Genomic DNA, 17,980 nt, shown 5'->3' with positions numbered 1-17,980 from the left:
GGTAGCATCCAGTTGGGGCTGTGTTTGGTGTGTGTGTGATGTGCCTTATGTGGCCTGGTCTTTTTCTCCCCTCAGTTGCTTTTCTTGAGCCCAGACGACCTTCCCTCCTTTCCTTGGCATCCCCAAGTCTATCCCTGCTTCGGAGCCTTGGTACTTGCATCTTTTACTGGCACGTGTGTGTTCCAGTCTTCACATCGTGTCCGACCAAACGTGGCCTCCCTGACCGCCTTCTTTGCAGTAGACTCTCTGTCTACAATATTCTGTATTTCATTGTTGTGTTTCAGATCCTGCAGCTGCCATTTACTAGCTGTGTGGCTGTAGCCAAGTTTCTCGTCCTTCAAAGTGGGATATTAGTACCTAACGGCTGCAGAGGGCAGTGCCTCAACTGTAGCCAGCCTTCAGGGAACTGTTTTCCTCATACCAGGCTGTCACTGTGTGCTGTTTACTGGGTTTCCCTACTGAAAATGGGGACTTTCCATTAAGCAGCGGTGACTGAGAGAGCTAAATCCTGCTCACGTAAAAACCATGCAGTTGCACTGGGTGACATAAGAGTGAGGAAAAAACAATGTGCTCAGAAAGAATACGGAAAAAGGAACATGGTAAAGTCAGTGACAGGAATTGGAATGGGTGATTGGCGTGCAGCAGAAAATTGAAATGAGGAGAACAATGTAGCAGGCTGGGATGGAAATACAGAAAACACGTAGTGTGGACATACATGGGCCCACGTAGTTCAGTGACGCTTGAGAGCATCGCCGGGTCATACTGAAAGTGAAGGAAGGAAGCCCTCCTTCCTGCAGTGTTTGAGGAGACCTCAGTGGCAGCAGAAATAGTAATATTATTACAATGATGATGGTAAAAATAATGACACAACAAGAACAATAACACCTAAGTGCTTATTATGGGCTAGGCAGTTTTCTAAGTGCTTGAGTCCTCACGACGGTGTTATATGTAGGTATTCTTATTATTTCCTTTTCATAGAAACAAACCCTGAGGCACAGAGTAGGTAAGGAACTTCTCCGGGGTCGCACAGCTGGTGTGGCAAAACTAAATCTGGACTCATATATTCCAGACCTCACACTCCCAACCACTGTACTGCCCTGCCCAGCTAAGTCGCTTGAGTTGTTTGCCTAGAGCGTTATGTACAGGACGTTCTGTCCCTGAAGCCATGTCAAGTTACCGTTGGGGGAATTTCTTACACCATACTGGAAAGCTAAACCACATTGCAGCAGGATAATGTAGCATATCCAATATCTACACAAAAGAAGCAGAACAGTTCAGTATGTCATAAAAGTCTCAGAAGAGAAAAACGGGCATTTCTGCATGACTTACAGGCTAAACATAGTAATCTTTAGATGCAAAGTATAATACAGGTGACCTAACGCGGATGACCTGGCATACGGTTTAGAGAGGTGTCTAGGTGTTCTTTGCAATAGAATATTTGTATGTAGTTAGTTAAGATTGTTACATGGAATTTTATGCCATTTCTCAATGAGGGAGGTCACAGGGTGACCTTTTCTCTAACCTAGTGATAAATGAAGAGGCAGCTATATTAATAATTGTGAATTCATTTATTCAGTCATGAAATATTTACTGAGCATTTCCCATGGCTGGGCACAGGCCCTGGATGCTGGGCATACATAGTAAATAAAATAGAGGAGGTCTCTGTGCTTGGTGAGCTCACGTTCCAGTGAGAGAAGGGTCTGTCCCCCGCTCAGGTGGACGAGCACTTGACCGGAGTGAGGACAGAGCTTCAGAGTGGGCAACGGCATGTGCCGTGGACCAGACGGGGGCTAGGGAGTGCCCGGCAGCAGGAGGGGGCATGTGCCTGTGTCAGCTGCTGCCCGTGGACCCTCGTGGCGGACCCGTGACGCTTTGTTCATTATCATTGTTCAAGGAGACGATGTGCAGCAAGAAGAGGAGGGACCAGCCAGAAAACCACCGCTGGAAGATGATGATTTCCTCATAGGAAGTGACACAGATGATAGATTTGAGCCTCTGGACACTGGAGCATTTCATGAAGGTAGAACACATGTCTCTGGTTTCAGAGTAAAACATGATAGGCAATTTTCATTATCGTTATTGAAGTTTTCATGAGTATCTTTAGTTTTTTATTATGATTTTTTTTAACATTTATTTATTATTGAGAGACAGAGACATAGCATGAGTCGGGGAGGGGCAGAGAGAGAGGGAGACACAGAATCCGAAGCAGGCTCTGGGCTCTGGGCTGTCAGCACAAGAGCCTGATGTGGGGTCTCAAACCACGGACTGAGAGATCATGACCTGAGCTAGGGTCGGACACTCAACCGACTGAGCCACCCAGGCACCCCTTCATGAATATCTTTAAAACAAATACTTAATTTTTATCTGGTTTGTATATATACACATACATATACATATACATACACATACACATATACATATACATGCAAGCACATATATATTTTAACGTTTATTTTTGAGAGCGGGGTGGGGGGGAGCAGAGAGAGAGAAAGAGAGGAAGAATCTGGAAGCAGGGTCCAGGCTCTGAGCTGTCAGCACAGAGCCCGACGCGGGGCTCAAACTCATGAACCGTGAGATATGACCTGAGCCAAAGTCGGACGCTTCACCGACGGTGCCACCCAGGCGCCCCTATATGGTTTATTTTTAAGTTGAAGCTGAAAAGTTCAATGAAAACTAATCCTCCCCCCTCCAAAAAAAAACAACTAATTTTTCCCCTAAAATAAATATATATCCCAACTTTGAGTCAAAGCACTTTTAAGGAAACTGCCAGGATATACAAATTCTTTATAGAAAGTAAGTGAAATACTTTAGCATGTTACTTTTACTGTATACTTCTTCCTGGAGTGTCGTGTATTAGAAGAAATTCAGAAAATTGATGAAATATTTTACTTGGCTGTCTATCACAGGCTCTTATTCTAACATAAACTCCATAATCACAGTTTATAGAACACAGTTCTTAGCCTCTAAACCAGGCATTGACAACCTTTCTTTGTAAACAGCTAGAGGATCAATACTTTAGCCTTTGCAGACCATGTAGGCTTTATTGCAACTATTCAGCCCTGCAGTCATAGTGCAACGTAGCCCTGAACAGTATCTAAATGGGTAAGTATGGCTGTGTTCCAGCAAAACGTTATTTGCAAAGTCAGGAGTCAGGCTTACTCTGAGCTACAGACCGTGATTTGGTGACATCTGTCCTATATCAGTATCTTAAGTTAAATGCTGGCTAAATACCAGTTGTGTAGTTCACCTTGGATCATTTGCAGAAGGCAGATTAGACTGTCGTCATTCACTGTTGCCCTATCGAGAGAAATCATTTCTGTGATGGTGAAAACGTTTCTTCATAGATTTTGTGCTCTATTATGCCTTAATGTGACCCTACTGCAATTATTTGAAGCCTTGTTAAACAAGTACACGTGTTTTGTTCTCACGGTATCTATTTTCTGTTCTTTTTTCTTAAAGTAGCCCTTTAAGACTTTAATGAGTTCATGAAAGATTTTTTTTAACATTTTTACTTTTTTTTTTTTAACTAAGCTCTATGCCCAATGTGGGGCTTGAACTCATGACCCTGCCATGAAGAGTCACATGCTCTACCAACTGAGCCAGCTAGTGCCCCGAAAGATTTTAATCCATAAGTGTTGTACTCTGATTGATTGATGTTGTTTTACTTAGCATATGTGAACATACAAATGATATAATGGCATGTATATAATTTTATACTTAAAAGGAATCCCCTGAAACATCGTTTAAGATGCATGTTTCATTTCTGAAGAGTCAAACTGAAGAAAAAGGGCGACAGCACCCGCCCCCAGTCAACCATATAGCGCATCATGTCCCGCCATATAATAACCATCAGAGCCCGTGGTTGAGTTGCTTTAGGACCCAGGCAACGACACACGACCACAAGCCACAGAGGATCTGGATCAGAGGTGTCTGGCAGGGTTCAGGGATTAGCCAAGCCTAAATCGAGTCTTAACAGGTAGGCAGACTGTGAGAAACAAGTAATAAATGAAATCCATAGCAGCAATCAAGGTAGGAAGGTCTAGAACCATAGCCATAGAGCCGTGGATTCAAAGAGAGAATGCAAATATGGTCCACATAAGGTTGACTGATATGCCTACCCATGGTGTTCAATCTTAGATGCAATTCAGATCACCTAGAGAGCTTTTAAAAAGAATACTTGTGACACACTCTACACAGAGTGAATTGTAATGTTTGGGGTATGGGGCCCCGAAAATGGATAATTGTAAAAGGTCGCCAGATCATATCAAAGTACAGCCGGGAGCGAGTGAAAGTGTGGCCAGGCTGTTTATTTTTTCACATCCTGCTCTGCTGGGTATGAACAAGCTCAGCCTTGCACACCTGTGCTCATAGCCAGTGGGAACCAGGTGGGGCCATAGCCCTTGTGCAGGCTGAAAACTGAGTGGAGGGATAGCCTGGTCACAATACAGTTGGTAAATGGTTCCTAGGACTTTTTTAAAGCATAAAGGTAAAGTATATCTACTTTTCACAACATTCAATGTATTGGGAAACTACTTTAGAAGCAAGAAGTTCTTGATTTATGAATGAATGTATTTCCAGAAACTTAACATTCGTGCCTGTTGTCGAGGTTGGAAATACACTTTTCCGTAGAAGTAATGTTACCAGTGATGGTTTGGTTTCCATACCAACCTGCAAAGTTGTATATAACACAGAATTTTCTGTGAAAAATGTACACTCAAAATGCTTTTGAGCTTGTATTTGAATTCAGCCGCACTGTATATCAAAAATAGGCATTTATAGACCAGCTTTAGAACTTTGGACCTTTAGTTGTCACGTCTGTTAAAATTTCTCTGGGAACAAACAGTGTTTCTAACTGCTGAGTAGGGATGCTGATAAAATGATTTCCACATTTCCCTGGTATCTGTTGCTCCCTCCTGTCTTTGGCCAAGATGACTCAGGAAGGTTAACAGGTCCTCGGAATTTTGGTGTCTTAGATGCTGCTTATATAACAGATTTCAGTTAAGACACTCAAATAATCTGAAACATAAGGAATTTGATATTTTGGAGGTTAGGAGTTATAGATTGGGAGTAGAAAGAAATACTTCTAAAAAGTTTATAAATTGAGAAAACCTTACTTTCTGACTTCATCTTAATTTGGAACATAGATTCAGTGTGAACTTAAAAGTTGTTTATTAAAAGTCTTCAGAAATTAAAAATATTTATACCTTGTGTAGTTGTCGCATTAACAAGGGTCACAGGAGTAGTGAGGACCCTGTGTTGGTAGCACTTTGCTATTGGGGGTGTGCGGGTTCAGTTAGGAACACAGTTGCTCTTCAGCTCCCCCTCTTAGAAAGTCTCCTCCGTTCTTCCTCATGTTCCCATCTGTAGACAGTGTGCTTTTGCTCTAGAGAATAGGACACCGCAGTGGAACGTGAAGTAGACTAGGAATTCGCCCCTTTCCTGGGTCCAGCCTTGTCCCTGTGTTATTCTGTCTCCTTGTTAGTCCAGGTTATGGTGGTATTGAGTGGATTGAAGAGAAAATGTAGGCGTTTCTAAGTGTAGTTCTTGTGAAAGATAAAGTGTTTAGCAGACAGTTAATAGGTATTTTCGTGTTCTATTTTAATATTTACTTTCAAAATAAAATCAATGATAAGCATAGATTCAGAATATACATCTGCGGAATATATACGTACAGTTTTATGAAAGTAGCACTATTGATTTGATGTTCTTCTTTCCAGAAATTGAAGATAGTTACCATGTAGAAGAGACAGGTGAGATTTAAACTTAATACTGTTCTTTTTTTTTTATTAGAATGAGTCTTTTCCTGTAAAAGAACATCATGAGAGAGAGAATGTATTATCTATAATTATTTATTATTGTATTTTGTAATATATCATAAAATATGTGCAATATATATAGCTAATTGTTATATATAGCATACATGTATTGTATCATAATTTCATATATATGTTTCTTTGTGAGTCTAGTTTTTGTGCTCTTGAAATCTGTTTCCTGAAGATAAATTCCCAGTAGTGGGATTACTAGGTCAGAAGATACAATAGAAGTACATGTTTTGTAATCTTAAGTTACAAAGTCCATGAAAGGTCAGAATTGTGGAATGTCACTGGTCACACGTGCCCAGAAGATATGGCCGTATTGGAGATGGGCATCTTTTGGTAAGCCTGTGTTGGCCAGTTTTTCTTCCAGTGTTGAAGTAGATCCCTCTTTATGTGCTCGAGGACCACGTCATATTGTTGGCTGTCACTTAGGACCTATATTGCTGAACAATATAAATCTGTAAATACTAGAATTATATTGCAGTCTGGGAGTACTCAGGTCTTAAGTTCAAGTGTAAGGGGCTAGGAAATGTTTGTATCCCTATTCAGGCACACTCTGCGGCAGGTGCTTGCTGAGTGGCTGGGAGGAAGGCTCACCTGTACTGCTAGGTCTGTGGTCTCTGTCTGTCTGTCTGTCTGTCTCTGCCTCATTAGTCTTTTGCTGAATACAGTTGATATGCATAATTTAAGTGAGAATATTAGCTTCGCCATTTTGGTTCGATTAGAAACCCATTGATGATGGGTCCTGTCTTACTCAGCTTTCTATTAGGCATCTAGCAAAGGTAGTACCTGGGTGTTCCATGAGTGAATATAAATGGGAGCATCGTTATAATGTGATTTTATACTTCTGTCATTACTAGATACTGTGCTTTACCTATTTTGAATATCAAGTGTAATCCTTCTTTAGACATATTTGAAGTTTCCTCATCATTTCTTAATTTATAGCTTCACAGGTCTATAACCAGGATACGGAGGAGATGATGTACGAACAGGACAATCCAGGTTTGTGATATGTGTTTCTGTGTGAAGCACTGGCCAAGGCCATTTTCCCCCAGGCTTAATGATTCACTCTGATTCAACTCAGAGTGCTCTTTATAATACTCATAACCATTCTTGATTGCCCAGACATTTATGGAAATTTCTGAACATAGTTTAATATTACCTGCGCGAATGAGGAAACAAGGAGATGTGTGTTTCAAACCACTGTTGGGATTCTGCTCTTTGTAGACAGGACACTGGAAAGGATACTGGGACGTTAACAAGGCAGCATGGTGTGGTAGAGCCGGACTGGTTCTGCTCCTTCCCATCTTTGTGATGAGGCAAATTATGGAACTTTATTCGGCTTAAACTTCATTGAATGATAATGAGAACACCTATCTTACACAGTTGTGAAGATGAGAATTAATCTGTAAATACCTTAGAATGGTGTCTGGTAATGTGTTCGGTTTTTTCATGTTTGGCAGAGGTGTGTGTTTTTTCCTTTTAGATCCCATGGAACCAGTAGCAGGCGGCGAGGAGAGAACATACCATGATGCAGGTATCAGACGAATATTTTCATTAACGGTAAACATCACTTCAGGCTTTACAGTTGCAGTGCCGTGGTAACACGGTGATTTTTCTTTCAAAGGTGTCAGAGGAGGAATTTTAACACCTAATACAAGTCTTTTTGCTTTGTAATGAGATTAGATGATTAAAAATATATCAGGCTTTCATATTTTGCCTCACCCACACTGGCACCGCAAAATAGGATGTTAATCATTAATGCTCCTTTTTGCGTATTGTGCTTTCTGCCGGTTTGACGGATTTTTATGAAAATAATGTAGTTGTCATTTTGTCTCGTTTTTGGGCAGAGACACTGATCACTGACTGCAGACATTAATATTGCAAGGAATAGAATTCTGTGTTTGAGATTAAGTTGTGTTTTTTAGCTAAGCAATGACACTGAATGACTCATTTAATACTTACTTTGGTTTTATTCTCTTTTTTGCAGATGACATTACATACCAAGACTATGATGAACCAGGTTTGAAAACACTTCTTTTTTTTTTTAATTTTTTTTCCTCTGGCTGAGTGTTTATTTTATTTTTTTTAATATGAAATTTATTGTCAAATTGGTTTCCATACAATACCCAGTGCTCATCCCAACAGGTGACCTCCTAGATGCCCATCGCCTACTTTCCCCTCCCTCCCACCCCCCATCAACCGTCAGTTTATTCTCAGTCTTTAAGAGTCTCTTATGGTTTGCTCCCTTCCCTCTCTAACTTTTTTTTTCCCCTCCCCGCCCCCCCCCCCCCCCACTGCCATGGTCTTCTGTCAAGTTTCTCAGGATCCACGTAAGAGTGAAAACATATGGTATCTGTCTTTCTCTGTATGACTTGTTTCACTTAGCATAACACTCTCCAGTTCCATCCACGTTACTACAAAGGGCCATACTTCATTCTTTCTCCTCAGATTCGTGAAAACACTTCTTAACCTTAAGCCATCTTCTTGTTTTAAGATATACTCCAAGCTTGACTGTAGAGTGTGGAGAATAATGTTTTAAGCTGCAAATGCCACAACTTAAAATACCCAAATGAATGGTAGTTTTCAAAGAATTTACTTGGGGAGACCATTTACCCCCTCCAGTAATTCTGCCATTGACTAAATAATTTCTTAAACCCTTTGCAAAGTCGCCCTAGGAAGCAGTTAAAAATTATGCACGAAAACTTACCTCATTACTTTATAGTCATAGCTGTCTTTTGACTAAAATACGTCTTGTGCGTGGAAAACTGGTCAGAGTTTAACTCCCCTAGCTGCCTCTACCAAGTGATCCCATTCTTAGAGTGACGGATCTGCTAGCATGAGAAAGGTACAAAAAAATGTCATTGCAGGCTTAGCAGTGGTATGAAGAGAAGAGTCCGGGCACGTTTGTGGGGCGAGTGGCACTAGAGTCAGATTTAGGCCGCTGTAGCTGCTTTTGTTGCCCCACACTTCCCATGCTGTTTCATTAAACCCCATGAAGTAGACTCTATTTTTGCTACTTCCCAGATGAAGGAACTAAGGGTCAGAGAATGTAAATGATTTGCCTAAGTTCATGGTGAATAAGAAATGATAAAACCAGGGGCGGACCATTTTTATTCCACCACCTTCAAGGATGGCTCTATCAAAGGAAAGAAGTCAGTTGAGTATAACCAAGACGATAAAGAAACGTACAGTGCTCGAAACATGGAGGACTTTCCATGTGCTGGACAGTTTGGGGGCTTAACATTTAAATATGATCAACAGAGAGTCCCTACTCTCACGAAATTTGTGGTCTCATGATAATTGGTGATTCTCAGTTGAAGAAAATTAGGAACGGCTGTGTATAAACCTGATAGGCTAATTTATTAAGCATATGTATTAAAGGTTTGAGGTCCTACTAAGATGACCATTCACAGTGGCTATTTCTAATGGGATATGGATGATGCCACTGGAAGAATGCTGGGTTCTGTCTTTAAGAACTAATATTTTTATAAGAAATTAAATAACTTGGCTGCTATGATTGCATTTATATTTTCTTTTCAGTTTTGAATTTGAAGGAGAAAATAGGAATTTGGAAATTAAAAGTTACATGTAGAGATGTGACTTGAGATACTCTTCTAATTTCTGCCACTCATTATAGTGTTTTTCTAAATATGGTAGAAGGAACATGTTTGGAAGGCATTTTGCAGACTAGATCCAGAGACCCTTAAAATCAAACTTGAAAGAAGTGTAAAATTAGATATCATGCTGATGAGAATGCTGTAACAATAAATGTATTTTCTTAGGCAGAATATCAGAATGAGTATAATTTAAAATGGTAAGAAAGAGTAATAAATATGACCTAAGGGGTCATCAAGATTTGGTGAGATACTTTGGATTACCTGGCTATAGAACCTAAACTTTTCAAACAATGGATTTAATAGAATAGAAGATTATTCGCTGTTCTAAAAAGATACCTTTGTCAAATTCAGGAACCAGACTAGGGAAACCAAGTAAACATGTGTAACTGAAGCTGTAAGTAGGGTGAAAACAAAATCATTTTTCATTGGGAACCCAGAATATATTGTGTATTAAACTCCCCACATCTAGACCCTGTGGCTTATGAAAGCTGGGGAGGGACCCAGCTGTCCACATAAAAACATTTAGAAAGCATCAAGCCTACATCGGATGTACCTAAGAAATGACATCTTACCATCTGATTGATTGATTCATATCCTGCATATGTATTAACTGCCTTATGTCTAAAACATAGGACACTGGAGCAGTTCTAGTGAAGAACACACCCATGCTCCATATAACCGTGGACCCTATATTTTAGCAGGGAGTAGAAATTACACAAATAACTTCAATTTAGTATTTTGTTGCAATTGTGCTAAGTGCTGCTAAGAACAAGTATGGTGTGTAACAAGAGCATATAGTGAAGAGACCTACCTCGTTAGCGGACCAGGGAAGGCTTCCTTGAAGTTTGAGGTGAAGATTAGAGCCTTTGACCAGGCAAGGGGCGGGTGACTAGAGTGCCACGGGAAGCATCCGAAGTGTCTGGAGTGCTGGCAGTAAGGGACACGGGCTGAGATTGCAATATGTCCCGGCTGCAGAGAGTGCCTATCAGTAATCAGGGATGGTCACCTTCCCGTAGGGCATTGTTGAAGGCACTATAGAATCGGATACTCACTTTGTAAAGATTGATCAGTCTGACATGCAGCAAATAGACTGGAGAGAGACAAGAGTGGATATGGGGGGACCGGTTAGTTTAGTGTGCAATTATCCCAGTTTGATCTTGCCCTGAGTCACATCTCTGCCAAAAGAGGAGTCAGAAGAGATGAGTTATAGGGAAGGGATGGTCAGCAGCGTCTCGTGCTGCTGGAGACCCACACGAGGCGAGCACTGAGAAAACATGCATCGGACCTAGTACTGCAGCAGCCTCCCAGTGACCTTGGCAGGAGCCATTTTCCATGGACACAGGTGAACATGGACAGACAGAAACCAGGGTGATGGCGGTGCAGTTTTAACCAGGGTGATGGCAGTGAAGGGAAGTGGACAAGCTGAGACATGTAAGGAGATAAAATTGACAAGGAATGTTGTGTGGGTATAGCTGGGGGAAGAGAGCAAGGTGTCAGGAGCCCCACCCACCATTCTGGCTTGTGCCCTTGATGGATGGCGGTGCTGTATTCCTAAGACAGGTGAGACTGGAAAATAGGAACGGACCAAGAGGCCACGAGTCCAGTCTGTATATGTTGATAGTATATGTCAAGGTATCTGGGGGAATATCTAATAAGCCTATTGATGGTGCTTTGATCTCAGCAGAGACCTCTAATTTGTAGTTGTGAGTTTGGGAATCATGAGTCTATAAAAGGTCATCAAAGCTGAAGGCTGAGGTCACTTATGGAGGGAGGACGGTGTGGGGAGATGGGAGGTTCTGTGGCTGACCTTTGATGAAAGCCAGCATTGAATGCCGAGTAGGACAAGGATAATTGATGAAGAAGATTGAGGAGGAGAAAGGAAAGAATAAAAGGAGAACATGGTCACACTGAAGTCCAAGGGCAGTAATGTTTGAGAAGGAAGGAGCTGCTGAGAGATCTAACCTGGAGAGGGTAGAACGTGTCCATTAGATGGAATGAGGTGCTCACTGGTGGTCTTGGAAGAGCCTTTCAGGGGTGAGTCAGGGCCCAAGACCTGGTTGAGGAAGGAAGTGAGGGATGAGACAGCAAATGTAAATGATTCTTTGAAGAAATTAGATGGTGAAATGGAGGGAAGAGAGGGAACAGAGGGGAAGGGGCTCAAGTAAGCGCTTTTTTTCTAAGTTGGTAGAGACTCGAGCATGGTTAAATATCAACACAGTTCAAAGTGACAAAGCAAGCGAACGTTCATGGCTCCTTTGCCCTACAAATACCACCAGGAGGACAGAAGGTGATGTATTAAAAATTGGCATCCCTTGCTCTACCCCAGCACTGAGAGTACTATCTGAAAGATAGTAGGTACTCAGAAATTTTTCTATAGTAGATGGTCAAAAGGAATAAAGAAAATGGTACAGAAAATGGTAGAAAATAAGAAAGCTCATTCTCAGTGAACCAGAAAATTTGAGGCATTTTGGAGAAAGGAAAAAGCTGGAAAAAGCTTGACTGAAAAGGCTGTGACCCAGCTGAGCCCAAGAGAAGAGGCCGAGCCTCCTTTGCAGCAGAGCTGAGAGCCACTGAGCCCCATGCAGGTAAACAGGAGGAGGAGGGAGGCAGTGAGTTCAGGGCCTGCCAGCTGAACCCTCGCTCGGAGGGGCTGGCACCGGGAGTGTTTGCCCTCCGCCCCCATGGAAGGTCTGAGAGTTGTTCCCCAAACAAAGGGAAAAGACATGAAAAAAATGGAAAAGAGAGTGCCGTCAGGAAGTAAACGACTTTTGGATCTTGGTGATACCACAAGTGATTGGGAAGAACCTTAATGTCCCCCATTTTATGTGAAGACAGCTTATGTAATTGCCCATCTCCTCTGGCTACAAACCCTTCCCTACCCTCCTCTGCAGCCTGCCGCTTCCCAGTGACTAAGCCCTAGGGGCTCAAGGATGAGTTAGACATTGTCTCTGCTCTCGATACCATACAATGGCTGTTGTCTTATAGTGAGAGTTATGTAGTCCTAAAGGATTATGTTTTCTGTGTATTTTCTAGTATACGAGCCGTCAGAAAATGAAGGGATAGAAAGTTCAGGTAAGCTTTTTCTCTAAACAGGTGTTTCCTACAAGTCAGCCCCACCCCCCCTTATATTTATCGAATCTCAGATAACTTGTAGAACAAAGACAGATGTGGTAAGAAATACATTTTCGGGGCGCCTGGGTGGCTCAGTCAGTTAAGCGTCTGACTTCAGCTCAGGTCATGATCTCACAGCTCATGGGTTTGAGCCCCATGTCAGGCTCTAGGCTGACAGCTCAGACCCTGGAGGCTGCTTCGGATTCGGTGTCTCCCTCTTTCTCTGCCCCTCCCCCACTCATGCTCTGTCTGTCTGTTTCTCTCTCTCTCAAAAATAAATAAACCTTTAAAAATTTTAAAAAAGAAATATATATATTTTTTTTTTTTTTTAATTTATTTTTGGGACAGAGAGAGACAGAGCATGAACGGGGGAGGGGCAGAGAGAGAGGGAGACACAGAATCGGAAACAGGCTCCAGGCTCCGAGCCATCAGCCCAGAGCCTGACGCGGGGCTCGAACTCACGGACCGCGAGATCGTGACCTGGCTGAAGTCGGACGCTTAACCGACTGCGCCACCCAGGCGCCCCAAAAAAGAAATATATTTTCAAGTCTCCAAGGGAGTAATTGGATATTGCCAATATATTTGTTTCCTATTTATGGCAAGTTTTATGTCATCAGGAATGATATTAGCCTATTTGGTATATTCTTCTAATGTAATTTAGGGATTAAAGTTGATATGCTAATATAAATACTTGTGAGTCTCTCTATATAAGAAGCCCCATTTTAAAATTAGCCAAATTTAGGTATCTGAGTAGAAATAAGCTAATTTAGGGATGTAGTGTGAGTTAATGTAAAATGTGTGTTTGTGTTTTTTTTTAAGATAACGCTGTGGAAGATTCAAATGTAATTTTAGAAGGTAAGTTTTATAGAGATCGCTTTACTTTTTGTATTAAAATTACGTTCATGTATTCAACAAGTGTGCCTTGAACACTTGGCTGTCTATGTGGTGCTCGGGGCTAGGAGGACCAGCCTGAAAATGGACAGAATTTCTATTTTCTGGGGTTGGCATTCTGGTGGTCAAACGTGATAAAGTAGGCAAAGGTTATGAAAAGTGCAACAACAGAGATAAAAAAAACAGGATAGCACAATAGAAAGTGAGGAGGGTTAGTCTAAATAGGGGAGGTGATTTGTTCGGAAGGGGTTAGCCTTGGGCAGGGATGGGTTGAAAGTTGGGTCCTTTATGTTGCTGTACAGCTGGACAGACTCTTTTTGCAAGTGAAGGGATTGTTTCTGAAAAAGTAGAATTGATGCATATATTACATGGTGGTGCCTTGACACCAGCTAGAGTCACAGAGATTCCAACAGTTCGCAAAGTTCCTTCACGTATGTTATTTCAGTTCCTTACAGTGGACACTGAGGAGGAGGTGGGATAAATATCTTTGTGCTTTTTTAATAAGTGAAGGGCTGACATGGGAGGGAGGTCAGTGGCTGGCTCCACGTCAGGCTGGACGTCGCTAAGCTGGTATTTGACCTAGGCGTGGGGCCTGTAGTAGACTCTGGAGTCCATGGGCTTGAATGGCAGGAAGTTGCCACCGGGAACATGTAACGGGGAATTTTTACAAGTAACTCTTAGAATTCATTCGTGAGCCACTGATTGTCAGTTTTCAGATGAAATGTTACTGCACTTGAGCTTGGTTAGGCAGCATCTCTAATAGTACAGTTGACTGAAATGGGAGAAGATAGGGAGGGGTGGAGGCAACGTGGAGATACGAGACTTGCCCTCGTTGTTCACCCACCTGCTGTGGAGGCACTGCGTACACGCCAGTTCATCTCCACGTGGCAGGCTGGGTTCCCTTCAGATTTGCTCCTCCCTCCGATTACTCTGTTCTCTCTGAAGGATATAGCCGAGTCTGGTTTTTATTCAGTTAGAATCAGCAAATGGAAACCCCACATCCCTAGGAAGAACTTTATCCATCCCACCCCACGTATATTGTTTTATATAGGAGACAAAACATCACAATATGCATCTTGGCCCTGCCGTTCCTGTATTAAAAGTACAGTCTTTCCTGAGACGTTTCAGGCATTTTGATAAACCAGGAGAGGACATGGCTGGGACTGCGAAGGGAGTTCCTTCTGGGGGTAGTGGGGCTCTGGACTGTGCACCTCTACCCCAGCCTGTAGTTTCTGTGCTCCTGTGGAACCTGAATGGACAGAGAATGAACCCATCATGTTGGAACTCCTGGGTGGCTCAGTCGGTTAAGCGTCTGACTTCAGCCCAGGTCATGATCTCACAGTTTATGGGTTCAAGTCCTGTGCTGGGCTCTGTGCTGACAGCTCACAGCCTGGAGCCTGCTTCGGATTCTGTTTCTCCCTCTCTCTCTGCCCCTCTCCTGCTCATGCTCTGTCTCTCTCTCAAAAGTAAATAAACATTAAAAAAAAAATAAAAAGAATGAACTCATCATCTTCACACACCCACCAACCTTCTCTTTACTCCTCTTCCCTGACTTGGCTGAATGCATCAGTATATACTTGCATTCCCAAACCAGAAATGTGAGTGTCATCATTGACACTCCCTCCATTTCTGTAGCTAATCCCAAGTCCTGTTGAATGGGCTTCTCAAATCCATTCTTTTCTCTGTGGCTTTAGTGATGTAGTTCAGCCCTCATCACCTTCCTGGACAATAAGTGGTAGCCCTTCTAGCCCATCTTCTCACTTCCACATTTGTCCCCTTCAGATCTCTCTGTCATGATACCATTAGGGTGATCTACTCAAAAGTACAGGTTTGGCTATATCAATCCTGTGCCTAAACCCTCTTTTCTTCCCCATCTGTGTCAGTAAGGGTACTTCCTGTTACAGGTAACAGAAAACTAAACTTGAATTGGCTTAAGCATTAAAGAGACAGGTGACAGGTCAGCCTGAACTGGTGAACTTCGAGAACGTAGTGAGGAATTTGGATTATATTCCAAGTACAGTAGGAATCTGGGGAAATACTTAAGTGAGGTATGACATAATGTGACTTATGTTTTAAAGAATTACTTCCACTCCTAGTTAATTGAATGGATGGAACAAGCACCAGAGCAGGAACCACTGTGTTAGGAAATGATTGGGTACCAATCTGGGAGGTGATCATGGTGGCCTGGAGTAATGTCCCAGCAGTGGAAATGGAAGGGAAAGTGGAGAATTTGAGACGTATTTTTGAATCACAACTGATGGAACTTTCTGATGACTGTGAAGGAAAGAAGAATAAAGGGAGCCTTTGGTTTGGTTTGAAAAACTGTTGGATGATGGGGCCATCTACTGAGAAGAAAACTAGGATATAGAAGAAATTGGTGTAGGGGAGGAAATCAAGGCTTCATAGTGGACACTTTAAGTTGAGGAATGATGTAAGATTCCCAGATGGAGATATCAAGGAGGGGGTTGGATATGCCAATCTGAACTGGATGGGCGAGAACGTGAGACTGATGATATAGGTGTTTGGGAGCCATCATCACGAAGATGGTACTAACTCCATGAAAACTGATAAAATTTTGTAAGTGAGTATAGAGAGAGTAGACAAGCAATCCCAGGACTGAGTTCCAGGGAATCCCAACATTTTGAGGTTTGATGGAGCATGAACAACCAGCGAGACCTGAGGAAAATCATTAGAAAAGAATGTTAAAGAGCAGAAAGGTAATATGTTTCATGCTATTGCCATTGGAATCTGGGGACTGACAAGTATCAATTGCATTTGGGAATATAGAGATTATTGGTGATTATAGAGAAAGCTGAGTAAACGGATGGGAGTTGAAAGCCATACTGGAGTGGGTTTAAAAAGTCCTGGAATAAAGAAAGAAAATCAGGTTATGCTGGTGTAATTAGTTAGGTATTTCCTTTTTCAAAATCCTCTCATTACATCATTACCCAAATAGATTTCAGGTCATTTGTTTGTAATTTGTACATTTGTTAAATGTACATTTTTTCAGAATAAAATTGGTTGAAAATTTAATTTATCTTGCAATATTAAGGCTTTCATAGTATAACATCAGTGATGGAAATAACAGTGGAAGCTCTTAATGCTTTGTGCTGCACACAATTTTTTTAAACGTAAAATGACAAGTAAAAGAAATTCAGAGAGAGAAAGAATATAGTGCTAATATATCTCAAACTTACTAAGAATGAAATCAGTAGGCAAACCTTAACAAGCTAGTCACGACATGGAAAGCTAGTAAACACTCCTAGTACTGCCACTGAAACAAAGAAATATGCCAGAATATTAACAGTGATTAGGGGGAATAGGTGAAATTTTTTTTCCCTTTTTTCCTTTTATGTAAAGTATTTCCAAATCTGCCATTTGGTCATGCATTCTTCTTAAAATTAGAAGATAAATAATGTAAGAAGAAAAATGATTAAAATAGATGCATAAATACATGAGTTTTAGAAAAAGCTATTAAAAATTCTTCCTTTTGACCCAAGTCTGTTACAAGTCTTCAGCAGCAAAAGGAAAGCTGATATAATCTTATCTCTAGATTAAGGTAATGATCGATGAGTTGTTAGATATGAAGATCTTAGTACATGATGTAATTTTATAGAATGAAGCAGATCAATGTATGATTGTACCGTTAGATGATAAGGTCTACGGTCTCTTTAGTTGCAAGTGGGTTGAAGCAGCCAGGAAAAAGGCAAGATGTTAAAAAAAAGTCATATCCACATTTTTGGCTAGTCTTAGGATATGTTAACTTGAATATTCTTTTTCAAAACCTTTATTAAAGATAGTGATTGACTTTTAGGTTTCTGTTTCAACTCCTTCATGTTGTTTCATTCACGTTACAATTAGGGTTATGTATTAAAAACTTTTTAACAAGAGGCTCTGAACGTCTTTCCTCAGCTTTCTTTTCAAGTCTGATGCAAAATTGTGACAAAAACCTAGGTTTGAGTTCATATCTCCTTTGCCCGGGCAGTGAGTTTTGAGGTTCGTCAGTTGGGCAGATAATGTAGAGCCTGCCTTGCAGAACACTGGCAGAGTATACGACGTTTTGCAAAGTTATAGCTAATGCTTCTTTGTTGTAACAGCCTGAAAACCTGATGTTTTTTGTGATAATTGCAATCGAATCACAAAAATGTCTGTAAAAATAATCACTGTAACTTAACACTGGTCAGCAATATGTAATGGATTGTGATCTCATTATTTATTGTAGAAGCACATGTGCCCCCTGCCGAAGAACAACAGGAAGTACCACCAGGTAGGACATTTTGTTAGATGTGTTGCCTTTTTCCTTTTCTGTTTAATTTAAAATGGACTGTTGATATTCACAGTAGCTGCATGAAAACAGTCTGTGTGAAGAGTAAAACTCCTGAAAGAAGGTTTAATTATCCCAAATTTAAAATTGTCTGTGTTTTGATCAGTTGAGCCAAAGTAAGGGAAATGCATGTTAGAATCAGTCTAGTTCATGTTTCTTGAGCTGGGATATGAGGAGTATTAATGATCTGCCATTGTAGTCGGTAGTAGTCATAGTAA

The 17,980-nt window shown here is 41.3% G+C and overlaps 1 protein-coding gene across 5 annotated transcripts in view; it reads left to right on the top strand.

Annotated features, from left to right (window-relative positions):
* ASPH (aspartate beta-hydroxylase) overlaps positions 1–17,980 on the top strand; it is a 223,330-nt gene that overhangs the window by 76,609 nt on the left and 128,741 nt on the right. For 4 of the 5 annotated variants that reach the window (XM_053896187.1, XM_019421265.2, XM_053896190.1 and 1 more), the window contains 8 exons: positions 1,895–2,020; positions 5,718–5,750; positions 6,762–6,818; positions 7,303–7,353; positions 7,807–7,839; positions 12,470–12,508; positions 13,367–13,402; positions 17,661–17,705. In XM_053896187.1, coding sequence (XP_053752162.1) covers positions 1,895–2,020; positions 5,718–5,750; positions 6,762–6,818; positions 7,303–7,353; positions 7,807–7,839; positions 12,470–12,508; positions 13,367–13,402; positions 17,661–17,705 — 420 coding nt within the window. The remainder of the gene's footprint in view (positions 1–1,894; positions 2,021–5,717; positions 5,751–6,761; positions 6,819–7,302; positions 7,354–7,806; positions 7,840–12,469; positions 12,509–13,366; positions 13,403–17,660; positions 17,706–17,980) is intronic. The other variant, XM_053896188.1, reaches the window with a different exon arrangement.

Source organism: Panthera pardus, unplaced genomic scaffold, assembly GCF_024362965.1.
Source record: "Panthera pardus isolate Hobbes unplaced genomic scaffold, ASM2436296v1 HiC_scaffold_7, whole genome shotgun sequence".
Lineage (NCBI taxonomy): Eukaryota > Metazoa > Chordata > Mammalia > Carnivora > Felidae > Panthera > Panthera pardus.
Note: the sequence above shows the minus strand (reverse complement) of the source record. Positions and strands in the feature narration are given on the sequence as shown.